Consider the following 27,534-nt stretch of genomic DNA (forward strand, 5'->3'; position numbering starts at 1 on the left):
TTGATAACTTTAGAAAGAAAAATCATAAATGCGTAGGCAGCACTCAGATTAACTGCCCGCCCCAAACTCAATTCATCTAAATTTATCGACCAAAAACATGTGCAAGGGGGTGAAATATTCTTTAAATTCACAAATGAGATGCTACCATGAAAAGGGATTACTGCATAGGTCATTTTTCTTAGAGTCTTAGTATCCCAAATCACTCCCTCTCCTCACTGTTATTACTTCAGAAGATTTGAATTTATTCTATGTAACCAGTATCTGGGGCCATGGTTTTTGAACTCATTTAAGTCATGTCTGATGAAAAGCCATTGACTCTCTCCCCAGAAAAGTGCTGATACTTTATTTATAACAATTTCAGAAGTCCATGGACCCACCCCCTAACCAAAATCCACTGCTGGGTCCCAGATTAAGAACCTCTAATCAAGGGTTTATGGCCATTCCTAATCCTTCTAAGGATCAAAGTAGTCATTTTAAAGTCACCTATCATTTAATATTTATTGTCTGCAAAATAAGTTCTTATTCTGATAAAAGAATCATTTGTTTATATATTAAAATAATTGAATCCCTTACTCAAATAACTAATTTACAAGGATATCAAGACAGATTTCTAAGAAACTTAAGCTTAGTTTTATTTAGGAAATAGCTATTTTAGAAGAAATAGGGCCAATTAATAAATATTATAACTAAATATAATTTTTCATATTCTTTAGAGAATGTAACTTTTACTAGCTATTAAAGCCATATCCAGATTTACAGGCTCCATCTTGGTACAATTTATGATTATCAACCAGACTTTCTTTCTCAAGACTTAAAATGAAAAATGGAAAAATACACAGCTATGAATCAACTTTGTCAAATTCTAGGACAAATAATCTAGGTTGGTTGTTTTTTATTTATTAATGAATTTTTCACTTTCAAAATTAAGTTTACTTAATTAGCTTGACATTCCACATAGCTAAAACGTACCACCTCGAATTATATATGACTAAAACAGAACCAATTTCTATTGCCTTCACTCCCAAAAAAGTCTGTTTCCTTCCCTCTTCACAACTTCAATACATATCACAAGACACTCAGTTATTCAAACCCAAACCTAAGTGATTGATGTTTTTTTCTTTCACCTTCATTTCTAATCTACCTTTTCTTTTCTACTCTAAACTGTCATTTCCAAATCCATTCATTTCACTCCATCACTACTTCTACAATCACAGGCTAAACTGACATCATCACTTGCCTGATTTATTACGAAAGCCTAACTGATCTTCATCTATCCCTTCCATTTTCTTTTTCTTTTTTTTTTTTTTTTTTTTGCGGTACGCAGGCCTCTCCCGTTGCGGAGCATAGGCTCCACAGGCTCCAGACGCGCAGGCTCAGCGGCCATGGCTCACGGGCCCAGCCGCTCCGCGGCACGTGGGATCCTCCCGGACTGGGGCATGAACCCGTGTCCCCTGCACCGGCAGGCGGACTCTCAACCACTGCGCCACCAGGGGAGCCTAAAAGTACATTTTTAAACAACAATCTACTTTTTCACCAGTGTGGTTAAAAAAGATTATTTTTACTCTGAAAGTATAAATGTTCCCTGAGCAACTGAAGCAACTCCTTAGACTTTATTTCCTTTAAAAACAATGTCACTCTAAATAAGTCAAACAGAGAAAAACAAATACCATATGATATCACTTATATGTGGAATCTAAAAAATAAATAAAACAAACAACAACAAAACTCGAGCTCATAAATACAGAGAACAGATTGGTGATTGCCAGAGGTAGGCAGTGCACTGTGGGGAGTGAGGAAGATTAGTGAAGGGGATCAAAGGTACAAACTTCCAGTTCTAAAAGAAATAAGTCACGAGGATGTAATGTACATAACGGCAACTACAGTTAATAATACTATAGTGCAGGTACTTCCCTGGTGGTCCAGTGTGTAAGACTCCATGCTCCCAATGCAGGGGGCCCCAGTTCGATCCCTGGTCGGGAAACTAGATCCCACACGCATGCCGTAACTAGGAGTTCACATGCCGCAATTAAGAGTCCGCACGCCACAACTAAGAGTCCTCATGCCGCAACTAAGAAGCCTGCATGCTTGCTGCAACTAAGAGAGTCCGCATGCTGCAACTAAGAGAGTCTGCATGCCGCAACAAAGATCCCACATGCCGTAACTAAGACCCGGTGCAGCCAAAATAAAGATAATAATAATAATACTATAGTGCATATTCAGAAGTTGCTAAGAGCAAAGCTCGAGGGTTTGCATCACAAGAAAAAAGAAAATTTTGTGACTGTATAAGATGATGGATGTTGACTGGACTTGTTGGTCATTTTGCAATGTGTACAGATGTCAAATCATTATGTTGTACACCTGAAAGTTGTATAACGTTATATACCAATTATACCTCATAAAAAGTTAAAAAAATGTCACTCCAGAGCTAGCAAGGAATTATATTTAAAATAACTCCTTTCTGTCAATGGCTAACCTTGATGATACAGTCAGATAAAATTAAAATATTAATAAGAAGAAAGTAACCAAAAAAATAGATGTATTTCAGTAAAAGTTCTACAAGTACAATAATTAGCTCAATTATTTGACATGATAGACTCTGGAAGGTCATCACATGAACTGTACTAGTTAAGAAAGGTGCATTCCAGTTTATCCCATCTTGGTACCAAATAATTCATGTGCTGAGACTATAAAACATTAAAAATACAAGGTTTGAACCATTTAAATCGGTTCAACTACCTCCATTCTTACCATTACCTTTCTGTTGAAATTCATTATAGATTATTTCTTTTACTAAGACTAACCAAAGTTTATACAATGGTTAATGTGGAGTACAAGTTGAAAAGACATTAAACTTACAAACCACACCTCAAATACTTAAAGTTCATGAATGAAGAGAAGTTATCTAAAATTTTATATGGTAAGAAAAGATATTTTTAAATGCTCTGAAAATATACACTAGTTTCAAATTCCAAAACTGTGTAGTCATCTTGTCATAATTCTTAGGTACAAATGTAATTTCAATATATTTATATGACTTTTGGCAAAGTCTATGGAGACTCACTATTTGCTGTAGTGAAATTGGTTCTGTTTTTTCAAAAATATAACACTAAATACTAGAAATGTATTCCTGGGGCATGACTCACTTCAGGAATGGCTATCTAGTAGCTAAGAGATGAAAAAATAACACTCCAAAGCAATTCAGATAATAAAACATAAGGTCATCTCATTATTTTTTTCTCATGGGGATATTGGTCAGGTTTAGTCAAACTCCTCCTTTCTTATACTTTAGGCCTTGGGGTCAGCCTAATTTACTAATAACAGTGTTATGAACTTTTCAGAACTTCCTATTTAAAAATGTTTGGAAAAGCAAAAATTTCTCTCCATGATTTCAGAAGTGGCAGAGAGTTATGCTAGCATAGTCATGAAAACTAGCTTAGAGTTAAAGCTCAAGACTACACAAATCTTCAGTCAGTCAACAAATACTTAGAGCGCCCATCACATGTCAGGCACTATGGTAAGTTGACTTTCCTCTTTCCATACATTTACTAGCAGATACTAGACCATTCTGATCACTCTGGGTAAAGACACGAAGACTTGAAATTTTAAAAAAAGAAAAAGAAAATACACGGTTTTCTCAATTTCTTACAGTTTCCAATAAGATATTTGATATTCACTTTTAACTAATTAGACTCATTTCTAAAAATTGGTTATAATCGTAAATAAATTTAAACTATTTTCTTTTAGTAGTTTAACCTTCTCTTCTTAGAGTAATCAAATAGAGGAAGAACTATTCATTGCAACATAAAAAGATGCCCTGATCCAGCAGGAGATAACCTACTTTTTGATTGGCATTTTAGATTATTATATGACTCGAACTCCTTTCATATTTAATTAGCACATATTCCTTACAAATTTAAGAAGCATGACTCAGAAAATACTACGGTCTATAGTCAAAATGAAAGAAAATTTGTCAACGGGCACGAAGATATTTATGAATGCATATTATTAAAAGATATGTTTAAAACTTTAAAGTCATTTCACAGAAAGAGTCTGTTGCTGAAGACATGGTGGATCCTGAAGCTTTAAAAATGAGAATGGTTAACCAAAATTTAAGACTACCAATAGCATTTTCTTGCAGGTATTCATGAAATATTTATAAATTTCTAAATGCTCAGAGTGTAAATGTTAATTGTGCTTTGCTCTTAGATAATTTTGTATACTTTTTTGGTATACTTTTCCTGGATTAGTCCAGCATTTGGGGGAGAGGAGGTCTCCTATAAACATCATGAAGGTGATTATCAAATTTAAAGGTCTTGAACTTTAAAAAAAATGAGACAATCAATGACCAAGTCAAAAAATTACTAAAAGTTATTATGCATACTTGTGATATAAACTTGTGCTTCTCTGCAATGATCTTCTTAAAGAAACCAGAAAACTATTCTATTCAGCTATAAAAATAGATTATGTAATTTAATTTCCAAAAGTCAGTAAGAAATCACTAATGAAAAGGCCACCAAAACCTGAAAATTACTCCAATACTAAAAAGACGTAAGTAAATAAATCAGTCTTTCAAAACAAATTCTTGCATGGAAGGGTTGAGCTTAAATGAGAAGTTTCTTCCATCTCTGAAAGTCTGTTAAAAAACCTATGTTTTATTAAGGAATTCCCATCTTGGTAACCACATTTCACAAAGCACAATCAATACAGGCTAGTTTTACCTTGATATTCTGGGCATCGACATTAGCTCCAGCTTCCAGAAGAAGACTAATGACTGTGGTATTCCCTGCTAGTACTGCCCAATGCAGAGCAGTGTTTTTGTGATACTTGTCACCAAGGTTAACTGAAACATTGAATGTTAAAAGCAATCTAGTTGGATCCACACTGAAAAGGAAAAAAAAACACAACAACAACAACAACCCTAATTTCAATTATAGAAATCATTACAGATACTAAACTGATTGTGGTTGCATTCCATCTTGGAACCCTTCTATTCTAACCTATCTTCAACAACTTTATAATGAGTAATGAGACGACATTCTTAATATGAAGTATTAAATACATGCAACACCATATAACCTAAACCACTTCGAAGAGAGAGCATACTTCGTCCTGACATTTATTATTTTTCACCTAGGGATTAATGCCATTAATATCTATATAATTAAACTATTAAAAATTTAAATTTAAATCTAGATTGTTCCAAAAATGATTTAAGGCAACTTACTAATTAGTATGTTAAACTTGCCAATATACAAATCATATAAAAATGAGTCACTTTTTAAAAAGAAGGTAATGTCTTCCATTCTTGGAAATTGTTAAAAGAAGAATACCTTAAGGATACTACAATTACCAACATAAAGGTAAACAAAGAAACTCAAAACAACCAAAAAGGTAATTTATGTTATATACTATGTACTCATTATAAGAATTTTAAATATTAGTAAGTATAACATTAATTGCTTTTTCTCATCACTTATTTTACATTTTATTATGCTGAAAATTATCTGAATAAGTATTTTATAAACGGTTACATACCTATGTGTTCTATAAGCTGCCCACATTAAAGGCGTCATCCCATTCTGATCCATCATATCTACATCCTGATAGAGTAAAAAGAAAGTCAGACAGTAAAAACTTTTAAGTTCCTGCCAAATTTACTGAGAAAAATATAATTTACACATCACAGGAGAAGCCAACATAGTAACAGTACTCAATCAAGGGTGATTTATGAAACATTTTCTTTCTTAACTTTAAAATAAAACTATTATCACTGAATACTTTAATTAATGTGGATATAAGTATCTAATTGACATATATTAAGTATATATTCAATATTTAATTAACTTCTATTTCTCATTTTCCCTTTTAAGATGCTTCACTCAGCCTTTCAATGTTTTCATTTAAAGATCTTAACATACTCTTGATCTTTAACCCACAAAGGATCGATTAAATAAATGACTTACGTCTCTGAAAAACTTATTTATACTAATTCATGATAGGAGGGAATAATAAAACCCTGTTTATTTCTAGGCATTTTAAAACAAAGAATAAATTCAAAACACTTCAACAGATTCAAAAAAGTTTGCTTTTTATCACTATCACTACGCATAAATATTTTTAGAATTAACTAATTCTACAAAGTTTTTGGTGAAAAAGCAAGGTAATAAAGCAATCCTCTGTCTTAGTCCCCACCATTTTCACTTTTTTTAGCTCATTATTTTGGTCTTTACCACCACATCTTTAAAATAAGATACCTGAATTGATACTTTTTGATTTTTCAGTTTTAGGCATTATCCTAAATATGCATATTTTACATATCCTCAATATGTAAAATGGCAAATTCTCTCTTTCTTCTCACTGCCCCATCACAAATTTGCACCTTTCCTATTCTTTCCTCTGAAAAGATCTACTGTAATTCTGGTTCTATAAATATTTGACATTTACATTATTATAAATATATATGAATACTATTCCCAACAAAGTATGTAGTAAACCATGATTACTTTCCTCTCCTACCCAACTTTTTTGCTTTCCTTGGTACTGCATTTTTTCTCCCTTTTGCTTAGTTTTCTTTTTCTTTCTTTTTAGCAAATTAGAATTAAAACTACTACCTGTTCAACCAAAACTCTTCTCAAGTTATCTAAATCTCCTTTCAAGACTTGCTGATGTATCAGGGATTCTATCAGTTTCACTCCCCTAAAATTCCTTCTCCTGATCCACTCCAATCTGCCTGAGGCACCTGTCTCATTAACTAGAACAGGACTTCTTTGAAGACAGAAATTATTTTAAGTTCATCTTTGTATTCTCAGTGCCCAGAAGAGTAGATAATCAAAAAAATTTGTTAAATGAAAAGACATGTTTATCTATCTACTCTTCTAGGCTTGGGGAAGGCATGGGCTTTAGAATAAGACAGACATGATTTTGAATTCCTAGCTCTACCACTTCACTATAAAATTGGCAAAATTACATTAATTCTCTGAACCTCAGCTTTCCCACCTACAAATGTGAATACAAATAATGGCTTCATAAGACCCCTGTGAGGATTAAATGGAATAATGTGTGTAAAGCAAACTAATTCCATAGCCTGGAACATAACAGACATGCAATAAATATTAAGTTTCCTCTTCTTCCCTTCCCCATCTCCCATTCCTGGATTACATTAAACCAGCAGATCTTATCCAAGTTATGTTATCTAATTTACCGGTCAGTGGAGAGAGGACAGAGTTATAGTGAGTACACTAGAAAACACTTCATAACTCTGTGTAGCAGTTCTCTGTAAGCCACTCTTACTGATGGGCGTATGTCTCAAATATCCAAACGTACTGAGGCAGAAAAAATGCTGAGAACCACCACATTGACAAGTGACAACACATACCCTTGGACATCATTAGTTTTAGTCTCTTTCATGAAAACTGTAGTCAAATGTTATGCTTTATCACTACAAATCTATTTCTAAGTTTATTTTACGTGTTGTTGGGAACATCTCATGTAACCTCACTCAATATTTACATTATACATGTTGATTTTTTTCTAATAAAAATCTTAAAAAAAAAATCTTCTCTGAAGAAATGACATGCCTCCTTGTTTCTTATATGAGAGTTAAGTTCTGTCATTTATTTTACTTCCTTCACTGCCCTGGTTTGAAGAAAGCTCAACTAAATTTGATGTCCAATTAAAGCAAACATGTAAATTCTTATGTTTAAGTTTCTTTTTCCTTTTTAGTTGTAAGTCTTTTCATATTCTTTTTAAAAAGTGACAGTATTTCAAATATTAATAAGTAAAATAAAAAATGTAAAATTATGCCACATCTCTAGAGTACTAAAAGAAAAACGAAATTCAACCTTTTCTTTCTTTGGGTCGGGGTTTAAAACTTGGTACTTCTTTTCCAAGTTCAGCCTGGACGTATGAGTATTCTCTATTAGGAAGAATTAACAAGCCCAGATCAAAAGGTTATGGTAATTCCATGATCAACAGGGCTCCATTACTTAGCATTTTCCCCTTTTATTTTCCTGAAAATCATCCAAAAGAATTGGTAGTGAGCACTGAATATATTTAACAGTATAACTAACATGAAACACTTGTGAAGAATAGAATGACAAACTGAATGGAAATGTTACAGGCCCTAATGTAAATTTGATAAAATTAACCAAAAATGGGGGGGAAATGGAAAAAGGCTGAAAAGAAAGTATAATGAGTGCCTAACCTGTAATAGCTATGAGTCAAAGGATATTATTTAAAGCTGAAAAATCAAGTAATAGAAATTTATCAGAACAAGTTAACACTAAGAAAAACAGTATCATTGACTAATGTCAATGTAAGACAGGGAAGAGAACGAAGAAATTAGAAATACACTAATTTTATTACTGCTTATAATTGGGAACTAATCAGAACTAATAAAAATGGAGCAAACATCTGATTAAAGTGAGAGAGAAAAAGAGAACTAACTGTGTGACTGAGGAAAGAATTACCAAGCAGAAGAAAAGAGCAAGCACAAAGGCCCTAAGACAAAGCTTATCAGAGCTCTTCAACGAACAGCAAGAAGGCGGGTGTGGTTAAAGCAGTACTGAGGGGGAGATGACAGAAGATGAAATCAGAGGTATCCAGGGCTAGACCACACATGGTCCTATAGGCCAGAGAAGGACTCTGGTATCCATTTCAACTATAATGTAATGCACATTAGAGTGGTTTTCTTTTACAATATTTTAGCACATAGATTGAAAAAAAGTCTGGAAAAAATATATACTAAACTGTTAAAGGAAGTGATCTCAGTGGGGAGGGGAGGTAAAGGAAGAAGTGGGATTTCATTCTCTAAGTCATACTCTTCTATTATGTTTGAATATTTTACAATAAGTATGTGTTACTTTTCTAAGCAGAAAAAAAAAGAAAACTCTTACTCATGAAAAAGAAAACTACTTGTCAGACATTTATTAGCATTATCATGCATTTACTGCACAAAAGGCACTGTGACAAAAATCTCTGCCCTTGAAGAATTTTATAGCCTACATACTATGTCAGAGTTAAAATGATTACTGAAACATCCAAACTCCAAAATCAATAAGCTAACAAAAATAGTGAAAACTTTACACCACTTTTCCTACCCAGTTAAAAACTGGAAGAAAAAAAGTGAACATGTATTGGTAAACTTATATCTGTAATACAGAAGGCCACTGAAGACAATGGCATGTGCAACAGCGCCATCTACTGCTTCAACTGCCAGTCTAGAAGGAACCATGGGAGAACAAAGATGATCCCTTGTGGTAGCTGGTCTCCAAAGATGGCCCCAATAAACCTCCCTTCCCAGTATTCACGCCCTTGTGTTCCCTCAATGAACATGCGCTGGCACTGCTACTTGCTTTAACTGACAGAATGGAGCAGAAATGTTGTTAAGCCAGTTCGAAAACCTTAAAAAAGTCAGACAGCTTCTGCTCTTGCTCTTTTGGGCGCTCTGAGCCACCATGTAAGAAGTCTGGCTTTCCTGCTAGAGAGACCACATGGAGGGGTATCGTGGAGAAGAAGTTCTAAGACTGCATGGGGAAAAAGAGAGAGGCCTAGCTGTCAACTGAGCCAGGCTTTTAGCTATTCCTATCAAGATATAAGGTATGCAAGTGAGCCATCCTCCAGCCCAGTTGAGCCCCCAGATGACTGCAGCCCCCTGCCATTATCACAAGAGGAACCACCCAGCCAAGCCCAGTCAACCCACAGAACTGTGAAATACAATGGTTGGTTGTGTTCTAAAGCCATTATATTTAGGGGGTAGTCTGTTTACACAGTAATGGATAATAAACTCCCCCTTCAAGCAATTAATTTAACCAGTCTATGCCTCTTTTCCTTAGCAATAGTGTACAACACACAACTGTCACTGACTGGCACTGCCAAGAGCAAATACCTTAAAGGATTGATAAAATAAATACCATTCAAATTCTAAATCTAATATTTTAAATTAAAATAACAAATATATGTTAATAGCATTGAATTAAAATCATTTGTCTTTCTCTTATGATAAGATCCTTAGCTATAAAACTAATGTTTAAGTACAACGAGAGAAAACTCATGAAAGAAAAACTGAGTGACATTACTTTTAACAAAATACATGTTATTAAAACAAATGAAAATCATGGTACACAGAAACTGATAATATTTAATACGACTATAGTCACTACATATTCAGGAGAAGTCAGGAAGAATCACTTAAATCATGAGATTTTTTCTGACATGTAAGAAGCAGTATTTTATATAGCAGAAACAGAGAAAATGACTTAAGGAATGTATCCCCCTTGAGAGGGACTTAATACAGAAAATAACCAGTAATACATTCAAAAAAGTTTAAATGAATTCAGATGATATATTCAAAAGATGTAATTAAGGAAAAAAATAGATACTTAAATTTTCTCCCTTACTTTCTGGAATTCATCTCTGTCACTACTGGGAATAAAAAAAAACCCACCTTAATGGATCATTATCTGGATCATAACTGGTTTTCATATTTTTATGTTAAACAGCTCAATTTTACATTAAACAGCTCAATAAAAAACTAACTATATATTTATTTATTCTCTTCATCCATCAGAAAGTACTATTTAAATATCACTAGACTGTTACACTTGTTAACACCAATGATATTAGGTATTTAAACCATGAAGAACGTCTGATTAAAATCTACCCCATTGTGACTTTTTTTTACCTGTCCTTTTGCTATGAGATAAGCAACAATTGAGGTATGTCCAAACTGGGCAGCCAGATGAATACAGCTACATCCTTCTCCGTCAATTAATGAAGGATCTGCACCATATTTCATTAGTTGCACGACCATAGATAGATGGCCTTGTCTAAAACGTAAAAGAATAAACACTTAAATATATAAAGTTAGTTCAAACAAGAAACTCTGGAAAGATCTTTTTTTAAAAAATAGGGTAATGGTGGAAAAGATTACACAAATCTTATTTTATGTTATTTTAAAATAGGCATATGTCAAGACACATTTAGGATTTTATGTTCTTAAGTCTTAACTGGTATAAACGGTCTTTGAAAACTTATAGTTACTCATAACTTCTTTAAATATGTAATAAATAGTTACTATATTCTATTAATCCTATTCCAATATGACCTTAATTGTCCCATGAACTAGATACTACTTTCATTGTAAACATATGTAGGCTGCAAAAGTATTCCAAAGTTTAACCCCATCTTATAATTAACTGGATTAATATCAGCATGGTTAATTCCTTAAGGACACTTTGGACAATAAACTTTGCTTCCAATGCAGGTAACGCTGGACAGCAATATGTTAGCACATTATTGATATTAATTACTGGCATAACAAGTTCTCTCATTAATTTCCTCATATTCTTTTTAAAGTTACTTATAGACTGCTAAAGGAACCAAAGGGAAAAAAAAAAATCCAGAATTAAATTTAAACCTTGTGGCCCAGTGCAATGGAGTTGAATTTAGGTCTCCTCCAAGTTGATCCACAATAGCACCTTTCGAAATATAGTATCTATAAGACAAAATTTTAAATAATTAAGACAACTTTCATTTTCAATTTTAAGAAACTGTATGAGAAGAAATAAATGTTTTTCATTTTAGATCTCATGCTAGTTTATGCCTTTGACAATAAACAATCTTTTGTGAGTTTTTAAAATATATTAGGAGAATTTTACATCAAACCTATCACTCTCTTTTGTTCCAGAAGTAAAAGAAAAGTAATTTTTAAAAATTACAATAAAGAATAGCAAAGCCAAATAACAATCATATAAAAAAGAAGGCAGTCAGAGAACCACAAAGATTTGGATCCTACAGCAGCATCAGGTAGAATTTTGGAATTACAACAGCTGTAGAGCAGGCCAGACACATAGCCTACCATGGGTAGAAGCTCAGCTTTTTAAGCTCAGCTTTACTTTCCTCACAAGATTGCTACAGATTAAATCAAACAACATATGTGAAAGAGTTTTATACATTGTAAAGTATAACATAAAGGTTCTTTATGATGCCTTACTTGTTATGCTTTTAAAGCTGTGTTGCTTTAAAAAGAAAGAGCAACCTCGTTTCTCACTATATTCATGTCATAACATCTGGATATTCTCTGAAATGAACAGGACCTAGCTGCTTATATGATGCTTGTTTTGGAACTGAACAATGCAATGAATCTTGAATACAAATGATTTCAAGGCATTTGATGGCAAATGTCTGACATACGTATATTACTGAGGTTCTTAAACTGTTCTAAGTGATTGCTGCTTTAGATCACTAATGCATTCACTCTTAATGCTCATAGTTTCAAACATTTAATATATTCAATACTTACAAGCTTGATTCAGATATTTTCTGCTTTATACATTTAAGTTGGTGCTTTTAAAGCATTATGCAATGAAGGGCCCAATTCCACTCTATCATACAGTTTGAAGTAACTTAAAATATTTCTAGACTAAAATATTTCCAGTCCAAAATATCAGATAGTCTGAACACAAACATTCAAATGATCCTAAACTGATTCTTAAGGTACCCAGTAGACATTAATGCAATAATTGAAAATGATTTTTTGAGCCCAAAGAGAAGTATAGCAAAGCCAAAGAACAGCTTTGATAGGAAATATTTTCTTTAAAATTCCAACTAGAAAGTTTTTTAAAGCAATTTTATTACCTTCTCTATAGTTAATATATCTGTGTTCCTGAGACGTATTTTTACTCACATTTCAAATCCTTGCTAAGACTATGGCAATGAGTGATTTCCAAACTAGTTCTAAAGTACAACTTTTTTTTAACAAGGTTAGGGGAATTTTTTTTTCTGCATGATAAAGAAGAGTAACTTCTATCACCTTTTCATTGTAAACCTCTGGAAGAAAAATACTATATTTTTATAACATGTTATTTTTTGTAGCTTTAAGACCCTAGTTCAAACTACAAAATTCTGAGAAGATTGTATAATTCTTATTTTTAAACTCAAGCCTCCTTGCAATACTATAAGATGGTTATTATCAAGAAATGTACTTGTGGGTACTAATGATCCCTAGGTTTTGAGAAGAGAATATCAATGAACAAGAGATAGCAACAAATACTTGAAAGATGAAAAGCAAAGAGCTAAAACCCAAATGTCTCCAGAGGAGAACACCAATGAGAAGCAAACCAGAATATGTTATAAAACCCTAGAAAGGCTAAGGGATTAAAGGCAATAGTCACCTCAAAAGAAAGTAATAAGAAGCTGGACTGTAAACAGAAACACTGGTTCAAAGTCAATAAAGGGCTGCTGAAAAATTGTCATTTTCTAACTTAGATTCTCACTGAAGGTGAGTGTTTGTTTAGCATCACAATAGGCATTTTAGTGACATGGAAGCAATCAAGCAGCTGACAAAGCTAGACTAGTTTTCTTTGTGCACTGTCATCTTAAAATGTGACTACTTAAATATTTAATATTATTATAGTGATAATTCAAACTCTTCTATTAAAGTTCAGATTCATTCTAGTGTCTCTAAACTTCTCATGCTCCTGTTGATTTTAACATTCAACCATTCAGTATTTGCCAAAAGGGGTATTCAGTGCATCTTTCCAGAGAAATTTAAGACTCAAGGAATTACATCACAGAAACATATGGGACACTGAAAACGTACCAATGGAAGTTTACATGCTAAAGGGACATTTGGGAGGTTCCTAAGTCCCACAACTTCCAATCAGCTTTGTTATGTCTCTCCTAAATATGAATGGTCAAACATGACCAGATAGTTGAGGAAAGCTTCAAACATGGAAGGAGACCAAAATAAACAGAAGAAGCCCAAAGTAGGCAATATACAGAGAAGAAGAACTTAAAAAACTAAAGTTAAAATAAATAGCCTCCAAAAAATAAGAGAAGATAATATACTCATGACATAAGAATAAAACATTTTTTTTGAGTGGGGTGGTGGGTAGAGATCAAGAGAGACTGCTTCAAATTGAAAATGCCATAGATAAAATTAGAAATTCAAGAGGATTAGAAGATAAATTAAGAACATCTCCCTAAAGCACAATAGCTATAAAAGGACCATATCAATGCACAATAATGTAAACTTTCACAAAGTGGGGAATGAAGAATAAACACTTCTATGTCGCCAGGGAAGAAGAATAAGCCACACACACACTGGGCTCTCAGAAATTATAAGCTACATATTTTTTAACAAAGCCACATATTCGTTAACAACACCTTGACTTGAAATCAGACTGAAATCAGAGACTACAAGCATTATTAGCTGTTGTTAACAAAGAATCTTGAAGTAACAGGAGACTGCTGAAGACCCAAGCCTGCACTAATCCTTTTTATTTCATTATATCAGGGTACAATCTAAGAAACAGTTAAAAGACTTCCACTTGAAAACACTAGGAATATAAGAAATCCAGGCCAGGTGAAGGTCTCCTCCTTTCCAAGTTATACTTACTTTAATATCTTACCAGCATGAAAAGTGACCCAACTAACTTTGCTTGAAGCAAGCTCCTATAATACATCCTGATGGAACATAACTGTTAGAAGGGACACTTCTCCATGGGTCTCTGGTGGCTCCCATACGTCTTGCTGAGTATATGAGAAGACTGCAAGGTCCTGACCACTCTTTACACAGGTCATTTCTCAGAGTTCTGTTTGCATCAAGCAACCTTGAGAGATGAGGTAATGTCTCCCTCTGGGACAAAGAGCGACTTTGCTTCCCACGTACTATAGAAGCAACGAATATCCACTGTGTGTGTTGCATTGACCATATCAAGCCACTCCCATAGGACCTAGGGAGCTATGCCAATATGATGTTCATGCTATTTGCTGTGCTATGAATAATAAAGTCCTTGGTCTCTACCTGAGTCATGTATCTTCTGCCAGCATCCATGAAATAGTAATATGCAGTAGCTTCTAAGAAGGGTGTAATTCTAGACTGATAAGTAAAAAATTAATCTTGAGGCTATAAATACCAGTTACTATAGAAAACTGCATTTACTCACCATTATGTTTGTTTTAGAAAAGTAACTTGCTAAACTATGAAATGTAAGAAATTAAGTTTACCCCCCTGATTGGGAGATTGTGACTGACATATATACACTACTATGTACCAAATAGATAACAAATGAGAACATGCTATATAGCACAGGGAACTCTACTCAATGCTCTGTGGTGACCTAAATGGGAAGGAAATCCAAAAAAGAGGGGATATATGTATACATAAGGCTGATTCACTTCGCTGTACAGCAGAAACTAACACAACGTTGTAAAGCAACTATGCCCCAATTAAAAAAAAGAAAGAAATTAAGTTTACCCCTCTGAAGACATAATATACACAGGCACTGTAGTTATTAACCCACTCTATAGTTAGTGACTTTATTCTGTAACCTCACTTGCCCATAAGTGGTGGAACAATCCATAAGGCAGGCAACATCAAGACTTTTTGTCTGTATTTCTCATTTTAGAGTTTCTTATTTATTTTTAAACACAAGACAAATGTGAATTTTTTGATCAACAGAATGAGATCAAATGTATCTAAACTATAACACTTGAAGCAAAAAAATAATAAAGTATTGCTTTAAAATTCCGAGAAAACTAAGCTTAATCTCGAAGTCTACACTCAGCCAAACAACCAATAAGGTTTGAGGGCAGAAGAGATAGTAACTTCAAAAGATTTACCTCCCAAGCACTCTCTCTCTCTCTCAGAAAGTTATCGAAAAACGTGCTCTACTAAAACCAGAGATTAAACCAACAGAGAGAAAAACCTGAGATCCAGGAAACTGAAACCAACACTGGAGCAAAGGGATTTCCCAGAATGATTGCAAAGGTAAGTCTCAAGACAATTGTGCGTAGCTCTCAAGAGCAAACGGTCTGGGCTGGAACAGAAAGATGGAGAAATTCAGGAGTGATCTCATCCTCCCTACTCCACCAGAAAAGGAGCCAATAAGTTATTTGATACCGTTTGCATACACAGATGGGTTCTACAGTTCTGTCTATGAGCATGGGAACAATTAGTTCCAATATACATAAACTTAAACAAATGAAGAAAGAAAGCAACCATTACTTCTGACAAAAATAAAAATTCTACAGGAAGAAAACAGATATCATAGAACACTTCTGGGCTTATCAGTGAGAATTTACATATGCACAACAATTTAAACTTTGCATAGTAATTTAACTAAAACTATAATAGAAAACAGAGGAAGAAGTATTAGTGGTGAGGTGTTCTAGGACATCTAGTTATCCCAAAACAGAAAGTCAAAATATAATAACTGATAAATCAAGAAACAGCACAAAAACTGGCAATAGTTATTAAAATTCAAAATTCATCCTCCTTACTTTCCTTCTCCTAAGAATTCTACAGATATATAAGAACATAAGCAAAATGGTATGTGAACAAGATATTATCTACAACACTGTGTAAAATAATAAGAACACTAGAATCAATCTAAATGTTCACCAATAGGTAAACCATTAAATAAACTAAGTCCACACAAGTAAACATTTACAGCTGTTTAAAAAGAATGATGTAGCTCTAGTTGCACTGATATGAAAAAATCTGAAGATACATCAATTAAGTGGAAAGAGCAGAGAAGCGTTTTCTATCATTTGTGTAAAGAAAATAACTTTCTAGATAAAAGCAACAACATCAAAATGTAATATACAAGAGTGAGTACTGAAAGAAACAGCTAAAGTACTGAAGGTAGTTACTTCTGAGGTACAGGACCCAGGGGGTCGGGGGGGACTGCTGTTTCCACTGTAAGCCTTTAAGTACTATTTGATTTTTTAAATTGTTTATGTACTATTTAGATTCAAGTAACAGTCATTTAAAAAAATACAGATGCTACAGAAGGCTAGATCATTTGAACCAACCCTCCAATTAAAGAAAACTAAAAAAAAAGCTCAACAAAATAAAGAAATATTTCCTAAAAGCAAATATTTCCTAAGAAGATTATGAGCATTTACCTGGCTAAGATTCAGGAGATTAAAACTGGGAGAAATTAGAAAACTGCTTGGGCACCATCTACCCTAGAGACAATTTGCTGATACAGAAGAGTTGGCCAAGAGGCAAGCTAAGCAGACAAAAGCAAAATAAGGGCTGGGACCCCAAAAAGCTGCACTGTAGGAGTAATTAAGAACCAGAAGTAAACCTGGCTCTAGCATGGTCTTCAGCCACCTGAGTGATCCAGAAAATCTAAAGCCCTAAATTAAAGTTGGGCTTAGCAGAAACAAATGGTATCTTCTCATCTTAGGCCTCAAATTATTCAACAAATAAGTTTTCAAGTATAATGTCTATTATACATTCGAAGATAGTCAGGCACACAAAGGAATAATATAACAGATAGAGACCCACACAGACTCCCAATGCTATCTTCTCAGACACAGATTATATAATAACTATATTTTCAAGTATAAGGCAAGATGGAAAAGTACAGCAACAAATGAATCAAATAACGCAAGTTTTTAAAAAATTAAAATGCTAGAACTAAAAAATAAACAAAATTGGAACTCACTGAATAGATTTAACAGCAGATTACACATAGAGAATAAATGAACTGGAAGATAAGTCAGAAGAAGTTTCCAGAAAGAAGCAGAAAAAAAAAGGACAGTACACACAGAAGAGAGGATAAGAGACACAGCATACAATGAGAAGGTCAAACATACATTTAACTGGCATTCCAGGAGAGCAAAAAGAGAATGGGCCAGAAGCAATGTTTGAAGAGATAATGGCTGAGATCTTCCAGAACTGATGAAAACATTAATCCACAGAATCAAGAACTTCTTGCAATCTTATTCAGGGTAAAGAAAAGAAATTCACACCTAGAAACATCATCATGAAACTGCAGAAAACTAGAAACAAAGAAAAAAAAATCTTAAAAGCGGCCAGAAAAAAGAAAGAAAAAAAAGCCTTTAAAAGTATAATACTTAGACTGACTTCTCAATAGTAACAGAAGCCAGAAAACAGTGGGATGATATTCTCAATGGGTAAAAAAACAAAAATAAAATTAAAAGAGCGGCCAACCTAGGCTTCTATACCATGTGAAAATTTCCTTCACAAATGAAGATGAAATAAAAACATTTTCTGACAAACAAAAACAGAATTCAGACATCAAGAGACCCACACTGCAGGCAGAGGAAAGGTTAGAAATACAAGAAGGGAAAAAAGGAGCAAATAAAATGGAAATACGCTCTCCGGAAGAAAGTGATTCATAGATTTCAATGCTTTAGTTATTACTTGCTTAATCTTTCTTTAGTACTCTAAGGGCAAATTCTTTTACCTGATATTAACATCCTATTTGTCTCTAGACTCTGTATGCTGTACTTAAAAGGCACACCTGCAAGCAGTTCATTTCAGATTCATGTCTCTATCTAAAAATCTTATATCCAGATTGCCAGAGACTATTTTAGCCAGATTTACTAAGACTTCTTTATCATCCTGACTCCTGCTTATCTAACCACTTCTTATTATTACTGAACAAGCAGATGAACAGTAAGTAATACAAATAATTTATACTGAGTATATAAATTATTCTTCATTTATGCTGGTGTGAAATTAGTTTATTATTACCTGCTATTATTAACTCCTCTCTTTCCTTTTGTAGCTTTTACCCATAGAATTCACATTTAGAATGTAAGCTACAAGTTAGACTGCCTGAGTTAAAGTCCAGACTCCAACCTTTATCAGTTGTATGTCACTGGTAGCATATTTAACCTCTTTATGCTTCAGTTTCCACATCATTAGGACAGCAGTAAAAATTGTTATTTTTCACACAGGGTTACTTCAAGAATTAAGATTTAAGGAAATATACATGGAAAAGCACTCAGCATAGTATCTGTCACATAATAAGCATTCGATATATATTAAAAACAATTTTTTTCAGGAAAAAAGTACACAGAATCTACATTTTAAAAGCTATGAATTTTAGAAATTATATATTTTATAATTATTTCTAATAATTTTATAGTAATAATTAATTACTTAAAAATATAGAAATGCTTACTTGACTAAATCTATTCTGTTATTGATGGCAGCCCAATGGAGGAGTGTAACATTTTCTTTGTCTGGTTGCCGTACATCATAACCTGCTTCCACCAATTCTCGGCAGCGTTCATATATTCCATATCTTGAAAAGAAAGAAAACATGCGATTGTTACCACTATTTGACAAGAAATTTAAAGCTGAAAATAGCATTTCCAGAAGAAACTAATGCTCCATTTTGAAACCTGGAAGTTAAAATGGCTTTCTCAATATAAAATGTTACTTTAAAGATATCAATATTCCAACAGCTTTTATTATTAACCCATTTTATAATTAAAAATTTTTCATCTATAAGAATGCAATAACTCATAAAGTGGAAGAGACAAGGATAACATAAATAAAGTGTCTATCAGTTATTTGTTTTTCTTAATATCACCACTTATTCTACAAAACACTTAAGGCAGCTTATAAAAATATATACAGCTATGTTAAAAAATATTAAATCATAAAGAAGCAGTAACAAAGAGTTTATCAATGATTTAGAACAGCATTGAGAAAAAAGGATGTCTTACAACCTCAGGATTCTTTATTTCCAAATTTCGCCTCAAAATTCCTAAGGCAAATAAGAAGGGAAGTGTAGGGGTGGGAGCAGGGCAGGTGCAGGAGGAGTCCTGTGCGTTCAAGCCAATGAGACATAAGAGAAAGTCTACTGGCAGAATTCGAGGAAAGACGTTCACATTTAATAAAGAAGAAAGGTGCACGCAGAGAGCTTAACCTTTTCCTCCCTTTCTGTTTTTGGTCATTCTGTGGCAGCATATATATTTTTTAAAACTTTGTATTATGGAAATTTTCAAGCATAAGCAAAAATAAAAAGAACAGTACAACAAACCAAGAATCCATCATGGAGCCTCAAAAACCATCAACTTCATCCTAAACAAAATACTGGATCCTTGGAAATACGAGACACAAAAACAAATTAAATGAGCTTTGACTATATTTGTAATTTCTTAAAGTGGTCTCCAAAATGGGGAGGTATACCACAGGGTGAGGTTGGGGGAAAGGTGGCCTAATAAAGGAACATTAGAAGCAAATATTAAAACTGTATTCGTGTCTTAGCTAATAACGAAAGAAATTAAGCTGCACTAATATTTAATACAGCCTTCACTGCTTCAATGCTGCCCTACAATGGCTCTGTACTACATGTGTACACGTACACACACACACACACGCACAAGGTAAATCAACCTAAGGGAAGAGCAAGAGTTCCACAATTCACAGGAGATGACAGAAGTTCCTTCAGCTCTTTGTTCTTTTTCAGAAAGTTGTTTACATGTGCCCAGTTAAGTGAACTAGGCATATTACCTTAAAGAGCAGAATCTACCTCACACTTTGAATGAGATAAGTGATGATAAAAACCTTTTTAACTATACTGAGAATCACTGGTTACTTTTCTAACATTTAAAAGTGAGTATGCATTTTCCTTTGAACAAAAAAGACAAGTGTTTCAAATCTGCTGGCTTTTTTGGGGAGCAGGGCACAGGTAGTGATGGCAAAGAACTGTGACTGGTACGCTATCAACCATATACCGTTGACCCTTGGACAACATGGGGGTTATGGGCGCCAACCCTCCCGCAGTCAAAAATCCACATATAACTTTACGGCTGGTCCTCCATATCTGCAGTTCCGCATCTGTGGATTAGACCAACTGCAGACTGTTTAATACTGTAGTATGTACTTGTTGAAAAAAATTCGCATTTAAGTGTATCCAAGCTGTTCAAACTTGTGTTGTTCAGTGCTCCACTGTATTCTTAAGAAAGGTAAAGACAGTCAGTCTGTTCTCCTTCAAGGCAAAGAGGGTATTTCAGACACAGTGAGAAACGTAACTACTTCCATTTCAGAAAAACACCTACTATAAAGAGAATATTTTTTAAAAATTGTATGTTTGGGGCTTCCCTGGTGGCGCAGTGGTTGAGAGTCCGCCTGCCGATGCAGGGGACACGGGTTCGTGCCCCGGTCTGGGAAGATCCCACATGCCGTGGAGCGGCTGGGCCCGTGAGCCATGGCCGCTGAGCCTGCGCGTCCGGAGCCTGTGCTCTGCAACGGGAGAGGCCACAACAGAGAGAGGCCCACGTACCACAAAAAAAAAAAAAAAAAAAATTGTATGTTTGGAAATGTTTCTATCATTATATAATATAGTTTCTGAAAGATCTTATACAACAACTGTAAAAACATTCTTATGTGGGCACATAAAAAATTTTGAAACAATTTTCTAACATGTGTAAACCCATTTGCTGTAATTACAAAAATGTCAAAACCTGATTAGTTTGCAAGAACTATCATCAGAAAATGTTCATTTACAAGGTAAGTTTAGTAAAATATTTACTTAGTGAATAGTACTGAAAAGTAATTACTGTAACTTAATAAATGCAGCATATGTTGTAATTCTTCCATTAGGGAATCATGTATCTTTGTGAGATTTATCTTTTTTCAGCCAAAAAATCATGAAAACAAAGTATCTAAATAAAGTAAAGGTAGGATCAGATTTCCATATCACCGTAACATAAAATATTAAACTATCTAAAATAATAATGAGGAAGCATATTAAATTATACTACTCTCACTGTAAATAAGGTTAGTTAATGAAAGACGTTAAAGTAAGACCTAAAGAAATATATACCCCAATTTCCCCCAAAATTATCTGCAAATTTAATGAAATTCTAATTAAAACCCCAAATGAGTATCTCACAAATGTCCCAAGTAGAACCCTGAAATTCATTTGTGAGAGTAAAAGACCAAGAATAGCTGAGACAATTTTGAAGACTAAGAAATAATTAAAACAATGTGGTACTATACAAGATTAAACAAATGGAAGAAAAAAAGAGTATTTAGAAATGGACCGCAGAGTGACATCAGCATCATGGTGGAAGAAGACATTCATCGTTTTGTGGCCCCTCCAACAATAATAATTCAGCCTCTATCCGTGGACCTCTGTGAGCACTATGGGATCCAGCACCATCGGCCAAGAGAGCTGGGAGAGTCTCACCCACCCATGCATTGGGTACCAAGCATACAGACCTATTCCTAGCTGTGGACCCTGCAGTAGCCCACGAACTGGCTCCAGCCCCTCTCAGCCACCATCTGGGAGCCTCAGTCAACACTGTCTTTCACAGTCACCACAGATGACAGAGCCTTTGTGGAAGTACAGGTTTCCAGAGAAGTTCCAGCACATTGTTACAGGAAAAAAATATGAGTTTGGATACACTAAAGAGGAGTACTGAATCATGAGCTGCATGACTAGGGGTGGGAAGGGGCTGGGAGAGTGGCAGATGGGACTCTTGGAGGACATTAAAGGGACACAGATCTCACTAACTTCTTTGCAAACTCCATCAAAATACATAAAGAACTTTTACAAACTAATTACAGAAAGACAAAAGAACTCAAAATAGGTATATTTAAAATGGTTAATTCACACAGGAAGAAAGCCAAATGGCCAATAAACATAGAAAATATGTTCAATATCATTTGTAATCAGAGAAAGGCCAATCAAAAGAGAGAAAAACCATTTCACAGCTATCAAACTGACAATGACTAGTAAGTGTGATAAAACTACAACTGAGCAAAAATGCAGTGAAAAAGAACTCACGTCCTGCAGGTGGGGGTATAAACTGGCACAGCCACTTCGGAAAACCATTTGGCAAGAATGGTAAAGCTGAAAAAGAACACTGAACAAGCCAGAAGTTCCACTTGAGTTGTCTACCCTAGAAGAAGTTTTGTGTATGTGCACAGGGGAACAGGTAGTGAGACATTCATTGATGCGATGCTTGAAATAATGAAATAGTAGAAACGATTTAAAGTATAGCTCAGTAAGGAACGATAGAATACTACAAAGCAGTTAAACAGGACAGATTAGGTCCTTATTTACGAACACTGATAAATCACAAAAGCTATATAGTTTTTTTGTTTGTTTTTAAAAAGCAAACTGCAAAAGGATATGTAGTATAGAATACAACTTATGTAAATTTTAAGCATACGTTATAATAGCATATTTTGTTTACAGATGTTTGTAGACATGTACAGGAATGTTCATGAGAATGATTCACAGCAATTTCAAGAGAGGTTTCCTCGAGGAGATAAGGAAAAGAGCACGCTGAGCAACCCGCAGCAATTACAGCAAAATGTTAGCACCTGCTTAATCTGACAGTTATATTCTTCTCTATACTTATCTGTAGGATTGAAATGTTTTAAAATTTAAATAAATGTTTAGAAGGTAGAAATTATAGACAGCACACATAAATGCTTTTCAAGAAGAAGCATAGTTAGAAAGGTATTTGAAGAATAAACAAAGGTGGTTGTTTCTTTTCTTAACATGAAAGATGCTGCAGTGTATTCGCTGATGGAAATCATGCATTAGGGTGACACAGATTAATGACAAAGGAGAGAAAGAATATATTAATAGGAGCAAAGTCTCAAAAGGAAAAACAAATGTAGAGCAGTATTATTTGTATGCTAAATACAGTTGGTACAATGTGCTTTGATTTTTGACTACATACAACATTCAGGAAAGTAGGGTGCCAGTGGACTAAGGACTTCCAAAACTTTGCCTCTCCACAAAAGTAATGAAAAAACGGGCAGTATCAACGTTTTCAGAACTCTGGAAAAGTTAACAAAAGGCCTTCAGCGATCCAAGGGATCTTTAGTGAAGAAAAACAGCTGAACTTCAGGAAGAACAGAGGACTCTGTGGTGTTTTAAATACCACAGTCCCACCCCCTGCTCCCCAGCAGCCTTGGTACTGATAGCAGAGTGAGCAGAACAGGAATGGAGTTCCTTCCAAGCCTCATTCTCAAAGAGGAGTCATTATTTCACCTATATGGTGCTTCCCTGGAAGAGTCTACTTGAAAGGCTTATCTATTAGACCTCACCCAAACTCCTTTCTGGGATGTTTGCCAAATGTTTTAACGTAACAGTTGTTTGAGAGGATGGAAAGCAGTTGGGACAAACAACAGACAAGTCAAAAAGTTAAGCAAAAGCTGAGGAATGAGATATCCACAGGGGCTTGAAAAGCTCAGACATATTCTTGGGAAGCTAGAAGGCCATGCACATGTTCAACAAAGACTGGAGAAGGCCCTAAGCTCTCATGTCTGATTGACCTTGAGGTTCTTTGCAAGCAGAAGGTGAAGGCTAGGGCAGAGCTGTAAGCTAACTGGCTGAGCGCTGGGTGTCTCAGCTTGCACTTGCACGAAGAGTTCCTCGACAAAGATCAAGACTTACTGGTTCTAGGGATTTAACCACTGACCACTGACCACTAACTAACCAAGTAGAGACTTCAGTGGCCACGCATGACAAAGATACAGACTTTATAGAATTAGTTCAGAAATGTTACAAACAACAACAAACCCTGGAGAACCTGATACCCAGAATTGCCATGTGACATTATTTGAACAGTCCAGTTTTCAACAAAAAATTACAAGACATGCAGAAGAGCAAAAAAGGATAACCCATGGGGAGGAGGGGGGAGCAATTAATAGAAACTGTCCCTGAAGAATCCCAGACATTGGACTTACTAGACAAAGACTTTAAATCAGCTATTTTAAATCTGTACAAAGAACTAAAGGAAAGTGTGAAAACAACGTCTCACCAAGTACAGAATTTATCAAATAGCGAATATCAAAAAGAGAAAGAAAGGTGTATTTCACTTAAAATACAGATGTCAAAGAAGAAAACAACTGCAACAAAAAACTTACTGTGTAGCCTTAACTATGTCCCACGTGCTGTAATCATCAATATGAGTTTTCCGTCCGAGGGGTTCACCATATCCATGGCTATAATGGCTTTGAGGTTTGATTTCCTGTTGAAGAAAAAGAATTACACAGAGATAAGAATTGAGAAATGAAGTATGAAAATATTTCAGTATTTTACTATTGCTTTTGTGCTGTTTGAAGAATGTTTGTTATTTAAAAGATTAAGTTTAACCTTATGCTGAAGTCTGTACTCTTTGGAGAAAAAGCATGTTCAAACAGATCTACCCCCTTATACACACTCTCAAAACAGAAAAGCTGCAAAACTGCAAATCAGTGACAAATCAGTAACTGAAATTCATCTTTAGCTCCACAGAACTCTACTTTTTCAGCAAATCAACTCTCATTCTCTCAGACCAATTTTTCTACTATTCCAGCATAACCCCCTAGCTCTAACACTCTACTTCAAAACTTTCATCACATGCCAAATAAAAACTAAGGTCCTAAAAAAGGAACCCAGGGATATTATTCTATTATTCTCAGATATCACCTTTTCTTATACTCCTTCATGCTGAGGGCTTGTTAAGGCATCTACTATTAGGTGAATAAAGAACAATAGGGCATTCTAATAAAACGTAAATCTGCTTGAGTAGTTCTAAAAATGTCAACACCCTTAAAGAAACTAATTTTTATATAAAAATTTAATTAAACAGCTTTATAGAATATTACATCCATTTAAAACTTATATGCTATGTGCAATTTTCTATTTAAAATACAAAATTTGCTATGCATAGTCAGCTTCCTCAATATAGCACTAAGGTACAATTACTTCTTTTATACGAAAACAGAAAAATTGAGCATGTTTGGTTCTACTACCATCCATTCAAATTTCTATGATTCTGATATTTTTCTCTTACAGGCACACACACATAAATGAAAGGATAAGGCATAACAAGATATTTGGAGAGAATTAAATCCTTAGAACAATTCATTCTCTCTTGGCCACTGATATTTAATAATACAAATTTATGGTATTTCATTGGAGAAAAAAGTCTATTATCTTTAGCTCACTCTAGCCATTTAATCTATGTGGAAAATTCCAATACTGATTTGTTTGAACCATACATTTAGAAGACTATCAACAATATTACTGAATATTTTCAACAATAGGGAATTTAAAAGTTTCACAAAAGCAAATTCAGCTTAGTATAAAACCTTTCCTTATGAAAATGCCACCGCCAACATTAAAATACCACCATAATAATCATAAATCCACATTTGCAGAAGAAAGAAAATAGACATCAGTCTTAAGCCAAGATTCACAACATATTACACATACTGCATATAATTTACTAAGTGATTTTTTTGAGAGATTGTTCTTAGACTCCATTAAAATAGAACTGGTTAAATATGAACACAAGCAGGTATAGTATTTTGGGTGTATGCAACACTCTGAATAATTGATGAAGCTAACCGATACATAAGACTTACCCAATGTAATTTTTTAAAACTTTTCTATTTAATTTCTCCACTGAACTCCAGTTCTCAACTTCTCTATGCTCTATATTCAGTGGAGCAAGATAAAAGAAAGACATTTCTCAGATGAGTAGCACTTCCTTTTTTTCTAAATTTTTTCTGATATTATTCTCCCCTACCATAAGGAAAATAACCTTTTAAACTTTCGATTCTGACTTTTTCTATTAGGACCATAAGACATCTGAAGGAAAATAAAAACCTGGCCATAGTTTACAAGCAGAATGGAGTAAAATGTCCAACAAAACATGTACTGAAAGTCTGCTATAAACAAAGCCCTCTACAATGTACTGGGACCCCAAGCCAGGACAGGGTAAAGCTAGTGCAAAGTTTAAGAGAGTGCCAAAAAACTCCATAATCAAGATTTTTTAAATCTTAATGAATTATCTTTTAAAAATCAAAACAAAACAAACCCTAAACATAAACAGTTTAAATATAGACAGCATAGTATTGCTCATGTTTCCTTTTGTATCAGGCTCCACTGTGGCTTGAAGCAGTACTGCAAACCAATATGCAAATACCAAATATGGCCTCTTGCCCTCAAGGCCTTTACAATCCAAAATGGAAGGACAAAGTAGATAAGAAACATAAGTCGAAGATTAGAAGCAAGAGCTAAGTTAAAACTTAAATAAAGACAACGTGAGGGCCAAAACGTAGTAACATAACTTTAAAAACTATTTCAATATGAAAATCGGCTAGGGCAAACTGCTATTCTTTTTTACTAAGGACAAATAGGTTGCTTTTACAGGCAAATAACAAATATTCATTAAATAAAAAATAAATCTCTTTTTAAAGCTTACTACTGTAATGCTGTAATGCTTTCATGTGATTTTAGATTTATTTTTATCCCCAGAGACCTGTTATTATATATAATGATTAAACTGTATTCTCAGTTTATCTACCGTCCATTTTGCCCCACTGAGAGTGCCAAATGTGATCTTCCAATGTACTAGAAATCAGACTTTTTTTCCAGTAACATTTAAAAACTAAATGCATTTGTTTGATCACAATTATATGGTTTTTATTTGTTTACTTCTACTTTTTAGTAAAGGAAATATGATTTTTATAAAAGATGGCTTTACATATATCCTTAGAGTAATTTTCAAGAGGTACAGTTATTCCCACTAAAAAGGTAGAGGAAATGGTGTTTAAGCCAACCTCCAACCTGTTGTACTATTTTTTTTTAAATTAATAACACGGACTTAAATTCTTTTTCTCACTTTTAATCACATTGGAAACTGATTCACCTCTGGAACTAGTACCCTGCCAATCTGACAAATGACAACACTCTCTATCAAGATAACCACCACTATCACTAGGCCTAGAAATAACAGTTGTGA

The 27,534-nt window shown here is 34.2% G+C and overlaps 1 protein-coding gene across 2 annotated transcripts in view; it reads right to left on the bottom strand.

Annotated features, from left to right (window-relative positions):
• ZDHHC17 (zinc finger DHHC-type palmitoyltransferase 17) overlaps positions 1 to 27,534 on the bottom strand; it is a 115,805-nt gene that overhangs the window by 65,909 nt on the left and 22,362 nt on the right. For both annotated transcript variants that reach the window (XM_060112329.1, XM_060112328.1), the window contains exons 2-7: positions 24,668 to 24,771; positions 18,948 to 19,070; positions 11,417 to 11,494; positions 10,682 to 10,826; positions 5,536 to 5,600; positions 4,719 to 4,881 (exon numbers count right to left, since the gene is read on the bottom strand). In XM_060112329.1, the coding sequence (XP_059968312.1) occupies positions 4,719 to 4,881; positions 5,536 to 5,600; positions 10,682 to 10,826; positions 11,417 to 11,494; positions 18,948 to 19,070; positions 24,668 to 24,771 (678 nt within the window). The remainder of the gene's footprint in view (positions 1 to 4,718; positions 4,882 to 5,535; positions 5,601 to 10,681; positions 10,827 to 11,416; positions 11,495 to 18,947; positions 19,071 to 24,667; positions 24,772 to 27,534) is intronic.

This window comes from Mesoplodon densirostris, chromosome 11 (genome assembly GCF_025265405.1).
Source record: "Mesoplodon densirostris isolate mMesDen1 chromosome 11, mMesDen1 primary haplotype, whole genome shotgun sequence".
Taxonomy (NCBI): domain Eukaryota; kingdom Metazoa; phylum Chordata; class Mammalia; order Artiodactyla; family Ziphiidae; genus Mesoplodon; species Mesoplodon densirostris.